At 35.0% G+C, this 14,853-nt stretch overlaps 1 protein-coding gene across 1 annotated transcript; it reads left to right on the top strand.

Moving 5' to 3' along the window:
• The first annotated feature begins 1,874 nt into the window (after nt 1-1,874).
• On the top strand, nt 1,875-14,583 carry LOC140743100 (uncharacterized). The gene is made up of 6 exons (XM_073074160.1): nt 1,875-2,012; nt 2,227-2,421; nt 2,722-2,790; nt 3,876-4,010; nt 4,973-5,046; nt 14,313-14,583. The coding sequence occupies exons 3-6, from the start codon at nt 2,770-2,772 to the stop codon at nt 14,404-14,406; spliced, it is 324 nt and encodes a 107-aa protein (XP_072930261.1). The 5' UTR covers nt 1,875-2,012; nt 2,227-2,421; nt 2,722-2,769; the 3' UTR covers nt 14,407-14,583.
• Nucleotides 14,584-14,853: the final 270 nt, after the last annotated feature.

Here is a 14,853-nt window from a genome sequence, read left to right as displayed (position 1 = left end):
TTTTTTCGAAAAAAAATTTTTTTCTTTCTGTCACATGAATTTGAAAATGCAACAAAAAAAGGGCTTTTGGTGGTTTTTTGGAAAATCAAGCGCTGGATCGTAAATATTGAGGAAACCACTAATGTTAAGTGTGCCTTTTACAGTTCAATATGTCCACAAAAACCCTACAAATAATCAAATTAATCCAGCCAGCCGTTTTTTTGTTTCACTTGATCGAATTTTTGAAAAAATTAAAGGATCATGTTTTTTGCTCTGAAAAGCTCATAATTTTTAAAAATGAGAAAAAAAAATTGTTTTTCCGAGCTTTTTCCACATTTTTGTTCCAGAAAGTGCTTAAATTTTCAAAAAGAAAAGAAAAAAAACTCCGAAAAAACAATGGACAGTCGTTAAGGGGAATTTATTCAAGTTCTTTAAAGCCATCTTTAACTTTCTGTACGATCATTGGTTGCTGAGATATCGATAATCAAAGACAAAAAGATCCTTTTCCATTTGAAGACCGATATCTCAGCGAGGAGTGGACGTATCAGGGTGTTTAAAAAAAGAAATTAAAGCTAAATGAACAAAGTATCCGATCCTTATGGTGGTTAAGCTAAAAAAAATTTTTCCATGCCCGTAGACCAAAAAAAAAACTAAAAAAAATTTGAAAATTTTTTTGTTGCTGGTTTTTCTACGATTACTCAGAAACCGCGGAGGCTACAAAATTTTGAAGTTCTAATCCAAAAACTAGACACTTGGAGCTACAATTTCCTTTTTTTTAATTTCCTGTACGACCATTTCTCTCAAAGTTACGGCCTGTTGAAAACTACCGAAAAATTTGGAATTTTTTTTGATCCCTTAATTTTTTCCAGTAGTGTATAATAAAATAGCCAGTTGAAGTAAAATTGACTTTAGAAAAGCATGTTACTTACTCGTATATGCTAGTACGAGAGTACTAGTTATACTTTTTTGTAAAAAAACACATATTATTATATACTTGCTGAAATGAGAAACTAATGCAAAGTAAATAAAATATAAGACAATATACAAAATGATTCGACACGTAACGTAATGTATGTTATACTTATTTTTTTATGTAAAACTTGCAATATTTACTACTAAACTTTCAAGTGTCGGTTTGCTAAAAATCAAATCAAATCAAATCATTTATTTGCAAGAACATAGTATTTTACAAGGATCTTAAATTTATCATCGACATCATTTTCCAAAACGCTCCAAAATAAATGTAGCTTTAAAAGGTCAAATATGCTTGAAAGTTGCATATGCAGTTGAATATGCTTGAAAATACGTTTGAAGATCCCTTACTGACCATATCTTATATATAAAATTATCATGTCACAATGTTGGTTACCGTACTCCTCCGAAACGGCTTTACCGATTTTCACCAAATTTTATATGCATATTCAGTAAGTCTGAGAATTGGCTACTATCTATTTTTCATAAACAAAGTGATAAGGGTTGTTCACTCTTAACATTTTTTATTTATATGGCAACACAACGTTTGCCGGGTCAGCTAGTAATTATATATGTTTTCAGAGACTTGGTATATCGACCTCGTATGCCTAATGTCCAACTGTAATTCAAACTACAGGTGGATTCTGAACTTTTGATGTAGATATCTCTTCAAACCATTAGTGTCTCACTGCATAGGTCTGGGATCTAGAATCTGAATAAGAAGGTTAAGACATAGTCCACCGCGCAGGCCAAGTGCGTATTGTATACCACATTCCCTTGAGAACTTTTTTTAAGATCTCAGGTATGCAGGTTTACTGACGATGTTTTCCTTCGCCGTTAAAGGAAGTGATAGATAATTTCTAATATGCAGATTAGTAAAGATTACTCACTAACTACTACTAAAAAGAAAATGTAAATAGTTTTGACAATTGAAATTGTCACTGTCAGTTATTTTCGTGTTTGAAAAATATTAAAAAATGTATTTTTATAGCATTTACGAATTAAACGACATTTGGTGTTGTTTTTGCACCACTTTACTGCACTTGTGACTATTTTTCCGCGTAAGTTATACCATGACATTCGGAGACGTATTGCGAAAATGGCTTTTAGTCAGCCATTTTACCATTTGTGGCTTCCTTGACATATCTATACTAATCTATGAATATGCACATAACTTTGAAATACCAGAAGTGCGTGCCTGGGATTCGAACCTCGGACTCCAGGTCATTGACCATTGAGACATAACTAGTCCTAATAGGCTGGATATTCCTACAGACAATATGCCTAGTGGCGTGCATAACGTCAGTTCTGTCGACCACGCGGGAGAAGCTCGCCCAGGAGTTTATCGAGCATGTGCTGAGCGTCCCCAATCCCAGCAAAGTGCTGAACTCTGTTCTGGGCAGGCTGGAGAGGAACAGGGACGGGCTGTCTGCCAGAGCCAACCAACCAACAAGTGATAAACCCACTGAGGTGATTCTTTATTTTTAAGTTACCGGACTGAGTCATGGCGAGCATTCTTTGGCATGTCTTACAGCCAAAATGCCTTAAGCGACTTTAACGTACAGGTATCTCGGGTATAGCAGTATTTATCAGTTCATATTTTATTCGTTCCTTATTTTGGCATTTATATTTTTTTTTTTTGTAAATCTTGGAAATCTTCAATAGACTATCATGAAGTAAATCTTTTTCTTCATCAATAGAAACAATGAAATAAGTTTTTTACTGTTTGAAAAATAACTTTATTTGAGGTATTGATAACTCTATTTTCAGATTTTACCAGAGTACACTGAATCTTTGGAAACATCACACGAACGAGAAATGAGACAGTTAGGTCCTCAGGTAAGCGATTCTTTATTAACACCAACATGAGACCATCCCACATAATATACACAGTTACAGGAAATGACAAAGGTCATAGGTAATCTATATATATAATCCGCCCACATCCTGTGTAGGTGTAAGCCCGTGTGTAAACCTACGCAATATGTGGGCGGATTTTCTAGTTTAAACGAATTAAATATATGATAGAGGACGTTTTCCTCGAATTTATCTTTTTAGGGTTCCGTAACCATAGGGTAAAAACGAATATTTCAACTTTAGATACAAGCGAAATTTGTAAAACATTAAAAAAAAACAAAATCAGAAGAACAAAATGAAGAACTCTTTGGTTAATCTTAAGACGCGTATAATGAGATATAGAGAAGATGCGCCATAAATTGCCATGCTTTGTACTTATTATGCCATCGACCCAATTAGCTAAGATTTCAATTGTTACACAAAAATGAGTGGAAAAATGCAACCGAAAAGGATCGGTATTTAGGTAGTACATCAATCAACCAATCAAACAATTTTAAGGTGGTAGAACTCTCTGTGGTTAAACTCCAACGAAACCACCGCCACGCCTATTTCTGGTTTGAAGGGTGGTAAGAGAGATATACTTTTCAGAGGCATTCCAGCTTAGACCTCAGCGGTAGCGGCGCTTCTGTAGCCGACCTCAAGTATGAATCTAATTTTATCTGGGGATGATTACATTTGGACAGCATGATCATCTGTTACTCCTACGTTATATAAAAAGGTCTACATTAAAACAGTGCGGTGGAACACTCCAGGATTCCCCTAATAATGGTAAAAGATAATACTATGCTCAGCAGTTGTCAACCCATTACTATTATTTTGCTGGGCGTAGGTCTCTTCTTTATTTAAGTAAGACATATTTTTTCAATGCGCAAATAATTTGAAAATTAGGTTTTTTCATACTGGCATTCGAACCTCGGACCATGGTATTGAGAGGACAGGTATCTTTTACTGCTTTTATTAGCCTATCACTGCTTTTTCATGTCCTCCATTGACACATAAAATTAGTAGCAGCAAATATAGTATGAGTATTGAGTATGTTTCTTAAAGTTATCTTATTATCTGTCTAGAAACACTACCCCATCTGCCACTTGGAGAGGAAAATCCGAAGACTTAATACTAACGAATACGAGTACCGTCCTGCGTATTATGAAGAAATTCGCTGCACCATGGTCTCTGGTGACGATGAGGGTTTCACGAATGAGGTAAATATTATTTGACTACTGGTTTTGTTTACAAGATCGAAATAACTTGCGATTAAGCTTGCGACTGTCAGTAAGTGGACGAAAGTTAGCCAATGATATCTTTATCAACTTCATATAAACATGCATTCACAAAGATCGAAATTTCTAGTAGTCATAAATTAGATAGACCGATCGATCTCTGGTAGGCAAACAAATTAATAGACTATTTCATAATAACAGCGCGAAGAACGGAGTGTTCGTAAATACAAATAGGTTTCAGCGTGTGTTTCATCATATAATAACTTAGTTATCGTTTCTTCATTTATATTAATTTACGCAATATAATTGCAACGTTCGTTACAGAAATTAAAATATTTTAATATTCTTGTTTTCAATGTTACTTCCAACTGGCTTAACAATTTACTTTAATTGTGCTACATTTACAATTAATATATTTCAGTATCATAACCAGTTGAGTTGAGTGCGCTTTAAGTAAAACAAACAATTTTCGTTCCGCGTAGATGACAACGTATAATATGCGATGCGACATCGTGTCACGACTAACTATTGTGGTGTTGTGAAATTAGTCTAGTTGCTACATTTGGGTTTTCAATAGTCAAAGGACGGTTAGTGGTAAGATAAATCCTAATTTGTGGGGTCGCAAGTTTTGTTCTTCGCCGCCATCTTAGAAAAGGCGTGCTAATATTTTTCACGCTCTACGACAAACTATTCATGGCACATAAAATTTCGTGCTCTGAATTTTGCACACTAAGGAAAAAATATTGTGACATTTCAATGGGTTAAAAACTATAATGTTCGTTGTAAATATTGACGTCACGACCTCTCATTATAGTACAATACGACATCCTCGTGGTAGGACGTCATGTTGACATGTAGCAAAATAGGCACCAAACTACCTTTTATTGCATTTTAGCATTTATTGTTGTATTTAGAATGATTAATGGTTTATTTTTTTTTTCAAGATTTGTTCCAGTTTGGGATTTTCGTGCGTTCAATGGAATAAAACTATTCACCTAACAAGAAGACGTTACTCCAGGTGATTATTACTATGTTCATCTTAATTTGATAATATTATCATCATCTCATTTCTCTCCAAAGCACTTTTAGTCTACTCAACAAGATGTCAGAAAAATGTGATTAATAGAGACAAAGCTCCTAAAAATATAAAAGTTAGTTCATTCGATTCAGAATGACTTGCGGAAAAATGTAACTCAAGCATTGTTTTTATATAAAAATGCATTTTTTTAAACAAAATAAAATGTAATAAAAATGATTGAAGAGCCATTTAGATGGAGAGAGTTTCTCGCACGTTTCGGGTCGAGAAATCGTAAGCAACTATCACAAGCAATAATCGCCATAACATAATCGTATCAAAATGTTTACACTGACGAGAACTAAAATCTCGCCTACGATTATGTCATACGAGACTCGCATATGACTGATCGCCAGGCGATAATCGTCGATGATTGTTTACACGACGAAATTGTAGTAAGAAGATTCTTACTTATGAGAAAATCGACTTGTATAAACACGATCTTGTAATTTTCCGTTTGCATAAATAGCGTCATTTTTTTATTTCTTTTATTCTCTTGGATCCTTTCTTAACGTCGTTTGTTTTTTGTTATACTTAAGAAAAATCCTTGATATACTTTTCTGTGTACGTCATTCTGAATCGAATGGATATCTCTCATATCTTTAAGAGCTTTATCTCTATTTTTCATGGTTTCAACTTGTTGAATAAACTATGTATTTTTCTTTAAGAATGATAGGGAATTAGAACAAAACACCATTACATGTCACGACGTAGTGACACGCCACGTTTGACAATATATCACAATACGTTATTGTGGTGCATAAAAGCACAACCTTTGTCTCATCATACATTACAAGGGACACGGAGACGCCGTACTGAAGTTTTTCAACTTGTTGAATTTTTCTTTTTAATTTATTTTTCTTTTAGAATGATAGGGAATTAGAACAAAACACAAGGGCGCGTCACGACTCACGACGTAGTGACACGCCACGTTTGACATTATATCACAATACGTTATTGTGGTGCGTAAAAGCGCAACCTTTGTCTTTCTCATACATTACAAGGGACAGGGAGACACTGTACTACGTATTTAAATATATTTTAGGGTTCCGTACCCAAAGGATAAATACGGAACCCTACGGAACGCTAAAACTTAGCTGTCTGTCCGTCTGTCACAGAGCTCTATCTCCGGAATCCGTAATAGATAGACGCTTATTTTTTTACAGAAGATGCATAACGGTGGCCGCTATAAGAAATACTAATGAAAGTAAAATAAAGATGAATATTAAAAGGGGGTCTCGATATAACAAACCGGTATTCTTCGGCATTTTTCGATCTAACTCGTAAACCGTATTAGGAAGACAGTTGACTTTTTTACAATCCGTTTAATACTATAACTGCTTTTATAATAAATTCAAATAAGAACAATAAATCTATTTTAATATAGTTATTTTATAAAAATAAGTAAAATATAATGAACATTTGGTGGTACGGAAGCCTCCATGTGCGAGTTCGACTCGTAGGTACTTGGCGAATTATTTTTATTATTTAGGTGTCCGCTTGAATAGGATTCGAACCAGCGACCCTATGTAGGTACTTCATTTCATATTTTCATGTGTACGATTTTTTTATAATAATGTAGAGCTTTTACAAAGCATTATATTAACCCTTGCGTGTGGGTCCCCTAAAGAACGGAACAGTCGGCTCAATATATTCCAATATAAGCGCTGACTTCAGAAATATGTACTAAACCAACATTTATTTGAATTATTTTTAACTTTGTAGTGCCATAGTATTTTTTTTTCACCCTTTTTAGTGACGACATACTAACGTTTATATGAATATATAATATATGAATAAAAATACTTAAAGAAAAAACTTACAAACAGTCGCCTGTACAATTTTTGAAACTTCCCCTCGATTTATCTAGTCTGTCATCATCAGACCCTGATTTCCTTACAGCGGGACCACCTTTGAAATGTCTTTTTTCCAACAAAAAGTAGGCATCAAAATTGGTTCATAAATGACGAAGTTATCCGCGAAAAAAACATAAAAAAAGACATATATGGTCAAATTGAGAAACCTTCTTCCTTTTTGAAGTCGGTTAAAGCAGCAAAAATACTTAACGTAACCGGCCAGCATTTCGTTCGACGCGATGTAGCCCATTATCTTTACTTCACAAAAAGATATTTCCGGAGATACTTGGTAGTATACTAGTATGTCAACGCAACGAAATGTAACGAAATTGTAGTAACTCAAAATTATTTGCTTATTGAGCTTCCTAAAGCAGAATAACATGTTACATTTGCACCTTACTTTCTGACAGTTTTTATAAGCTTTTACATATGTAAGTTGCGGTGTATCTATTTTCGGGTACAGTCTTGCTAGTTAAATTTAACCTAAGTACTTCCTGATATCTGATTGGGTTGAAATTTTGCATGAATATTATGTAAATCGCATGACAATGCAATAATGTTATGGTGTGGATGAAATGAGGACGTAGCTGGAAGTAGGAACTCCGTAATAAACAACGTTCAATGGGTTACGTTCCGGAAGCTTGTAGCGTCAATAAAAGCGGGAAAAGGTCTATTTGCACTCTATTCAATAACTTCCGCTACAGCCTTTTAAAAGATTTGTTTTGTAACAGAATAATATATCATAGCAACATATATTTATTTATTATTGATAACATACGAATAATATTTTTAATTAGTAGAAATAAAAGGTTGTTTATTTTTAATATAATAAAATCCGATTACTAGATAATAACGTATTCTGCCTTGTTTGTTGTTGACAACATATTTTGTACATTAAACATAATATCACTTTGGTATAAACCATTCGGTGTCTACCGGAAAAAATCACTTGACCTACCTGCCAAGCTTTTATTTTACATCAATATTGCAGCCGTATAAAACCTAAATGATTTTAATCCATATATTAAGTGTTTACTACTTCATATGGCTACATACATAAAAGCTAAGTGCAAAGAATCAAGAACTTAGAAATTTCTTAAATAAACATTATATAGGTAAACACTTATGAAACAAAGAGGTATTTTACCTACTTAATAAAATTACTTGCCACTCAAGTTCCGATATTCATTCGATATACCATATTATTTCACTGTCGTAATATTTCAGATGAATGTTTAGTTTAATAATATTGTTAATTATTATAATAATGTTCTTTTCACGAGTGGCTGGTAGGTGTTAGACCTATTAATTTTGTTAATTTTTATTTTTTGTTTATTATTATTATTTTTTGTTTATTTTTAATTTATTTTTTTGTTCTATTCTTATTTAAAATATGTCAGCAACTAGTAGTAATGATAGTTTACCTTATGTATCCTTTTCTTCAACATCCGATGGGTTAAGCAGCGACGACAGTTTTCAAAGCACTTCTTCCCTTCATGCAACGTTAGAGACTCATTTTTGTAATTCGCAGAAAAAATTCTATGTTTGTCATATTAATGCACAGAGTATTCCAGCACATTACCCCGATCTCCTTAGTTCTTTCGATAGCAAAAATATTCATGCCGTTCTGGTTTCTGAGTGTTGGTTAAAACCTTGCCTCCCATCTACATCTTTCTCACTTCCAGGATTTCATTTGATTCGCAATGATCGCACTGGCCGGGGCGGTGGCGGTGTTGCTATTTACTTACGTTCACACATCCCCTTTTCAATTTTACAAATGTCAACTTTGAGCCAACCTGGAAATGAAGCGGAGTTTCTCTTTGTCGAAATTTTATTCTCCAAAGCAAAGTTACTCTTAGGAGTCTTTTATAGTCCCTCTTTAAATGTAGACTTCTTCTCCACTTTGGAAAAAAATCTCGAAGACCTTTGTCCTATTTATTCTCATTCCATACTTATGGGAGATTTCAATACTTGCCTTCTGAAAAACGACATAAGAGCAACTCGATTAAAATCTTTAGCTAAAGCAGCCAACTTACATATTCTTCCTCTCTCTGCGACTCACTTATTTCCCAATTCCATTCCGTCACTACTTGACTTAATATTTGTCTCCTCTACTGAACATGTTGCTAAGCATGGTCAGTGTGCTGCTGATGCGTTTTCTTATCATGATCTTCTTTTCCTATCTTACAAATTAAAACCTCCTAAAGCTAAGTCAAGGATACTACTACGGCGCAATTTCACCAACATGGATATAGACGCTTTTCGTGCTGATGTTGCTAAAGCCGACTGGAGTACCATCTACAGTGCAGACACAGTCGACGAACAGGTAGCGATCTTTAATTCCCTTCTCGTGCAGATTTTAGATTTGCATGCCCCAGTTCGTCCTGTTCGTATCCGACATCTTCCTGCTCCCTGGTTGACTGAGGACATTAAAGTATTAATCACCAAGAAGAACAACGCCAAGTCGAGATATAAGTCAGATCCGAGCAATAAAAATCATCTAAAATATAAAACTATCAGGAATCGTTGCAATAAGGTGTGTAGAGATGCACAACGACGCTATATCCACAATTCCGTACAAAATAAAGATCCGGCGAAAGTTTGGAAATTTCTTAGGTCGCTAGGAGTTGGGAAAACGCGTAACAGTCTCTCACCTATTAATATCAACCTCAACTGTCTTAATCAGTTTTTCTCAAGTCTTTCTTGCATTGATAGTAATTCAAAGCAAACTACTTTAAACGCTCTTTCTCTGAATCCCACTCCCGATATTCCCGCTTTTTCATTTAGTCAATTCGACAGTTGTGATGTTAAGAAAAGCATTCTCTCTATTCATTCGGATTCCGCTGGCAGCGATGGCATTAGTCGTAATATGATCATTCCCATCCTCGATCTTATAGCACCTGTAATCACACATATCCTCAATTTTTCTATTTCCTGTAGCTCTTTCCCCTCAGAATGGAAAGACGCTCAAATCATTCCCTTACCCAAAAAGTCTAATCCTGTTTGTTGTTCTGATTTCCGCCCAATATCTATCCTCCCTTTCATATCTAAAGTTTTTGAGCGTCTTATATATAATCAGCTTAGTTCCTTTCTCTCCTCACATAATCTCTTGAATCCTTACCAATCTGGCTTCCGATCTGGTCACAGTACGACTACTGCCCTGCTAAAAGTCACGGACGACATCCGTTTAGGAATGGATAAAAGAGAGGTAACAGTGTTGACCTTGCTTGACTTCAGTAACGCATTTAACACTGTTGATTATGACATCTTGCTTGCTATTTTACGTTCTCTTAACATATCTCCAACTGTGGTTGGCTGGTTTCAGAGTTACTTGTATGGGCGCCGTCAGCGAATAATGCATAACGACGAGTATTCAACTTGGTCTAACGTTGCTGCTGGCGTACCACAAGGTGGCGTGTTGTCTCCTCTTCTCTTTTCTATTTATATCAATTCGATAACTGCTCACCTATCTTCACTCTACCAGCTTTATGCCGATGACCTACAAATATATTATAAATGTCCACTTGAGGACTTACCAAAAGCCATCGGTGTAATTAATAACGATTTGATTTGTCTGATTTGATTTGATTTGTTTGAACTGGTGTCAGTTGCATGGATTGAAGGTAAATCCACAAAAAACCCAAGCCATTGTCATTGGTAGTTCAAGGTTATTAAACAAGGTCGATTATGATAACCTACCTGGAATCTTATTTGATGGTGTAAATGTACCATTGACAGAAACAATAAAAAACCTGGGTATCCACATGGATAGATACTTCTCTTGGGTTCCTCAAGTCAATGAAGTGAGCAGGAAAGTTTTTTCGGCTATGGGATCTCTTCGAAGGCTTCGCAACTTTCTACCAATTGCGACGAAAATCTCACTGTCACTGTCATTACTGCATCCTATCCTTGACTATGCAGATGTTTGCTATCTAGATCTAACAGAGGAGCAACTGAATAAACTTGAGCGCATCCAAAACTTATTCATTAGATTCATATTTGGTATTCGCAAATATGATCATATCTCCGAGTATCGTATTAAGCTCAAGTGGCTCCCAATCCGTCTTCGTCGGAATACTCATATTCTGTCTGCTTTGTACTGCGTCTTGTTTAACTCAAACAGTCCCTGTTATTTAAAGGAGCGTTTTCACTACCTGCATTTATCTCACAATTCTCGCTTACTTCGTTCTAATGAAAATCTTTCCCTCGCAACTCCTTCTTCTTCTTCATCCTTCTACGGTAAATCCTTCACTGCAGTGGCTGTGCGCCTATGGAATTCCTTACCGATTGTTATCCGACGTGCACAGTCATTGGACTCTTTTAAAAAGCAAGTGAAGGTATATTACCTAACCCTTTAATCTCTCCCTCTTTGATCTTTTATTTTCCTTTTACCTTTTCCTCTTTCCTCTTTTCCTCTTCTCATTTTGCTATTTTGTTATTCTATACAAGCTGCTGACATATTAAAGTTGGTATATACATTTTGTACACCCTACCCTGTTTCACTTGCTACTGTATTCTGTTGTCTTAAAATCAATGGTTGTCTGGAAGAGATCGCTATTTTAGTGATAAGACCGCCGGTTGTACCCTTAATTATTTGTTATTGTTGTTTATTTTATTTTGTCTTTGGTGTGCAATAAAGAATTTTTGTATTGTATTGTATTGTACCGCTATTCAATAATGCAAATATTCAATAAAACGTTATTGAAAAAAAAGCGTGTAAAAACAAGTTGCACGGAGAGATTAAACCCAAAATATTTAAATATCGTTCATTTGTTTCGAGCGGTTTCGACGAACCGCTCGAAACTATAGGTAGTGTAAGCGGGAACACGCGTAACGATTTTCAGTCGCCCCCGCAATTTAATAATTATGCTGCTCAATATTGCAATGAAAACAAAATAAATTTTCAATCCTGAACACCTAGATGTTATATTTTCCAAAAGCGTTGCAAGCAATTGTTTCTAATCAGGAATCTGTATTACAACTTTCATAAAGTTTTTTTATAATTTCGGCGACTTTTATCCACATTTCCATCCCTATTTTATCTGCTTAGGAGTGGAACAAAGAAAACGTTTCTTGGTTGGATGTTTACATGATGAACCTATTGTTCAATTTTTTCAGTCAGTAGTTTAGGCATTGCGATGCGAGATCTTGAGGGGCACGTAGGTTAGGGGTTGATGCCTCAAAAAAAAACTACCTTAATTTGTCATAGTTTTTGAAATATCGATTGTTTTGTATTTTTAAACCCTCTGTCTGTCAGAAGGCCCTATCTCTTCAAGCGTAACCGATAGACACTTGATTATTTTATAGATAATGTTTAAGGGTGGCCGCTATAACAACAAATACTAAAACTAAAAAAAAAAAAGAAAATAAATGGGGGTCGCTACACAGGAAACCGCTATTTTTCGTTCGTTTCGTTTCATCTATTGAGACGTAATTGGCAGATATACAAATATCTAAAATGCAATTAACTCTGTAACTGCCGAACAAAAGTACAGTATCTACTAAAACTAAAATTAAGAATTTGATAGTACGGAACCCGAAACGTTCCGTGTGCGATTCGCACTTGGAAAATTATTTATCACCTGCGAAAAGATTTTTAGCGTATGTATATTGTATGTATGTTTTCCTCATTATTTAGCACGTCCTTCAACCCAAACGGCTCGACAGGCTTAAACAATCATGAATTTGCATAAAATAGCTTGTCAAACTACTTAACAAGTATGAAACAGACAATGGGTAGGCAAAACTGACGAGGAACGGAACTGAACGGTGTTTATTTAATACCTACATATTACTAGCCACAGCCCACACTCATCACTTGTTATATAAATGTCTATTTTTTATTATTAATACGCTTTTATTATTAGCTTCAGACGTATGTATGTTGGTATGTTGGTATGTTAGTATGTTAGTATGTAACGGAATCTTTGAACATGACTTTAACCCCCTTCAAAACGTCGGATTAACTCGAAATTTGGCATACTTATTAAGGACCGATGACAATTCAATATTTTAAACATTCTGACCTGTTATCCTTACTAGGATAATCAGGATCAGCGTTTTTTTTTTCTGAGACCTGGAAGGTCTGCGTTAATACCAAGGAATGGAGGAATCTAATACATAAAGGAATCTACCAGGCGCGCCGATCACCTAACCTAACCTAACCTGACCTGACCTGACCCGACCTGACCTGACCTGACCTGACCTGACCTGACCTGACCTCAACTTCGACGCGTCCGTTGTTAAAACCGTGTCTCATCATCCTTATTCATTCAGCACTTCAACATCTGCACCTTCCTTTAACAAGATTTCCACTATTTCATTGTTCCCATTTCTTGCTGCCAAATGTAAAGGCATATATGATTTCAGCTCATTCGTCATAGTCACAACTTATATTATTAACTCGAGCTGTAAAATTAATTAAACTACTAACAGTTTTAAAATCTCTGCAGGCAGCAGCAACACAAAGCGAAGAAATTCTAGAATTATTTTTGATATTAACATCATCATGCTGTAATATTAAATCGATGATTGGACGACGTCCTTTTGAAATAGCTAGATGTAAAGCAGTTGACCGTTTTTCACTTGAGTATTGCCATCAGCGCCTGTTTTTAAAAGATGCTCTATCATCCTTTTTCCGTGATTACTTTTATCCAAGATAGAGGACCTGGAATATGGTATAAATTATGAAAGAAAGCAGTTAGCATTGGCAATTCGGATGTCATTCAATAACTCTTCTGGGATTTTCACGTTAACAATAAAAATAAACACCAATGTAAAACACCACTTCATACAGCTGTGTTAAACAATGACCCAATATTCATTTTTGCACTGCTAAGCAAAGGTGCTGATGCTGATTCGAAAGATAAACTTGATAATACGCTACGTAATAATCGTTAAAATAATCGCTAAAATAATCACTAAAAAATGAAAAATAAATAATAGTTTAAAAAAACAAAAAAAATACACTTTTTATAGAAAATCCAACTCCAATCCCCGCGGTTTCACCCGCGTTAGAAGGAAAAGAAAGAAACCGCGGGGCACAGCTAGTTCTAAAATATAAGTAGCCTAAGTTACTCCTTATTACATCAGCTACCTGTCAAAGTCCCCCCAAAATCGGTTGAGCCATTTCAGATATTAGCCAGAACAAACAGACAGACAGAAAAAAATTGTAAAAAACGTTATTTTGGTGTATGTTACCGTATGTGTATTCATATGCATGTAGTAAAAAGTGGTTATTTTAATATTAAAAACAGACACTCCAATTTTATTTATATGTATAGATTTACAATGAACTACTCGTATGTCAAGACTACATTTTTTTAATATTCTGATATAATATTCTTTTTTAAGCGACTGTTGGGAAACGAAGACGATGGTGATACCAGCTGGCTGCGAATGTATGTGGCCGGTGCACCGCTTGGGCGACATGTCTCTGCATGCGTAGACAACCTTAGAAACGACCTCGTCTCTATTATGATAAAACGAATACACCGAAACAAAACTTGCATAGTTAGGAGTATAGCATAGTATATGTGCGTAGTTAATAGGTGGTAACGTTGTGTTATTTTACATTATAATTTATCCAGAAAAGCCCTTTGCAAAAATAAAGATTTTTAAAATTTTATCGTAGTTTTTTGCACGAAAGCCTACTTGTATTACCTAATATTACAGTTGCAGACATAAATATGTATATCAACAACCCAACCAGTGTTTTGATATCCAACCTGAGGCACCTCGGTGTACAAATATGTATACGCCTATTCATGCGTACTGAAAATTTATTACGGCATACTTCGTATTAAAATACTTCTGAATATTAATATTTTCGACGTTTATACTAGTAAAAGTTAGTGGTATCTTTCCAAATTATTCTACTGATAATTTTAACCGA

The sequence above is a fragment of the Epargyreus clarus genome, unplaced genomic scaffold, assembly GCF_041222505.1.
Source record: "Epargyreus clarus isolate Ecla_fem2 unplaced genomic scaffold, WU_Ecla_fem_2.2 ptg000007l, whole genome shotgun sequence".
Taxonomy (NCBI): Eukaryota; Metazoa; Arthropoda; class Insecta; order Lepidoptera; family Hesperiidae; genus Epargyreus; species Epargyreus clarus.
This window is presented reverse-complemented; position numbering and strand designations above follow the sequence as displayed.

Bases quoted from the DNA above. Each gene is read 5' to 3' on its own strand.
- LOC140743100 (XM_073074160.1), top strand. From the start codon at position 2,770: ATGAGACAGTTAGGTCCTCAG. The intron at 2,791-3,875 runs GTAAGCGATTCT...TTATCTGTCTAG, and splicing joins TGAGACAGTTAGGTCCTCAG to AAACACTACCCCATCTGCCA. The intron at 4,011-4,972 runs GTAAATATTATT...TTTTTTTTCAAG, and splicing joins ATGAGGGTTTCACGAATGAG to ATTTGTTCCAGTTTGGGATT.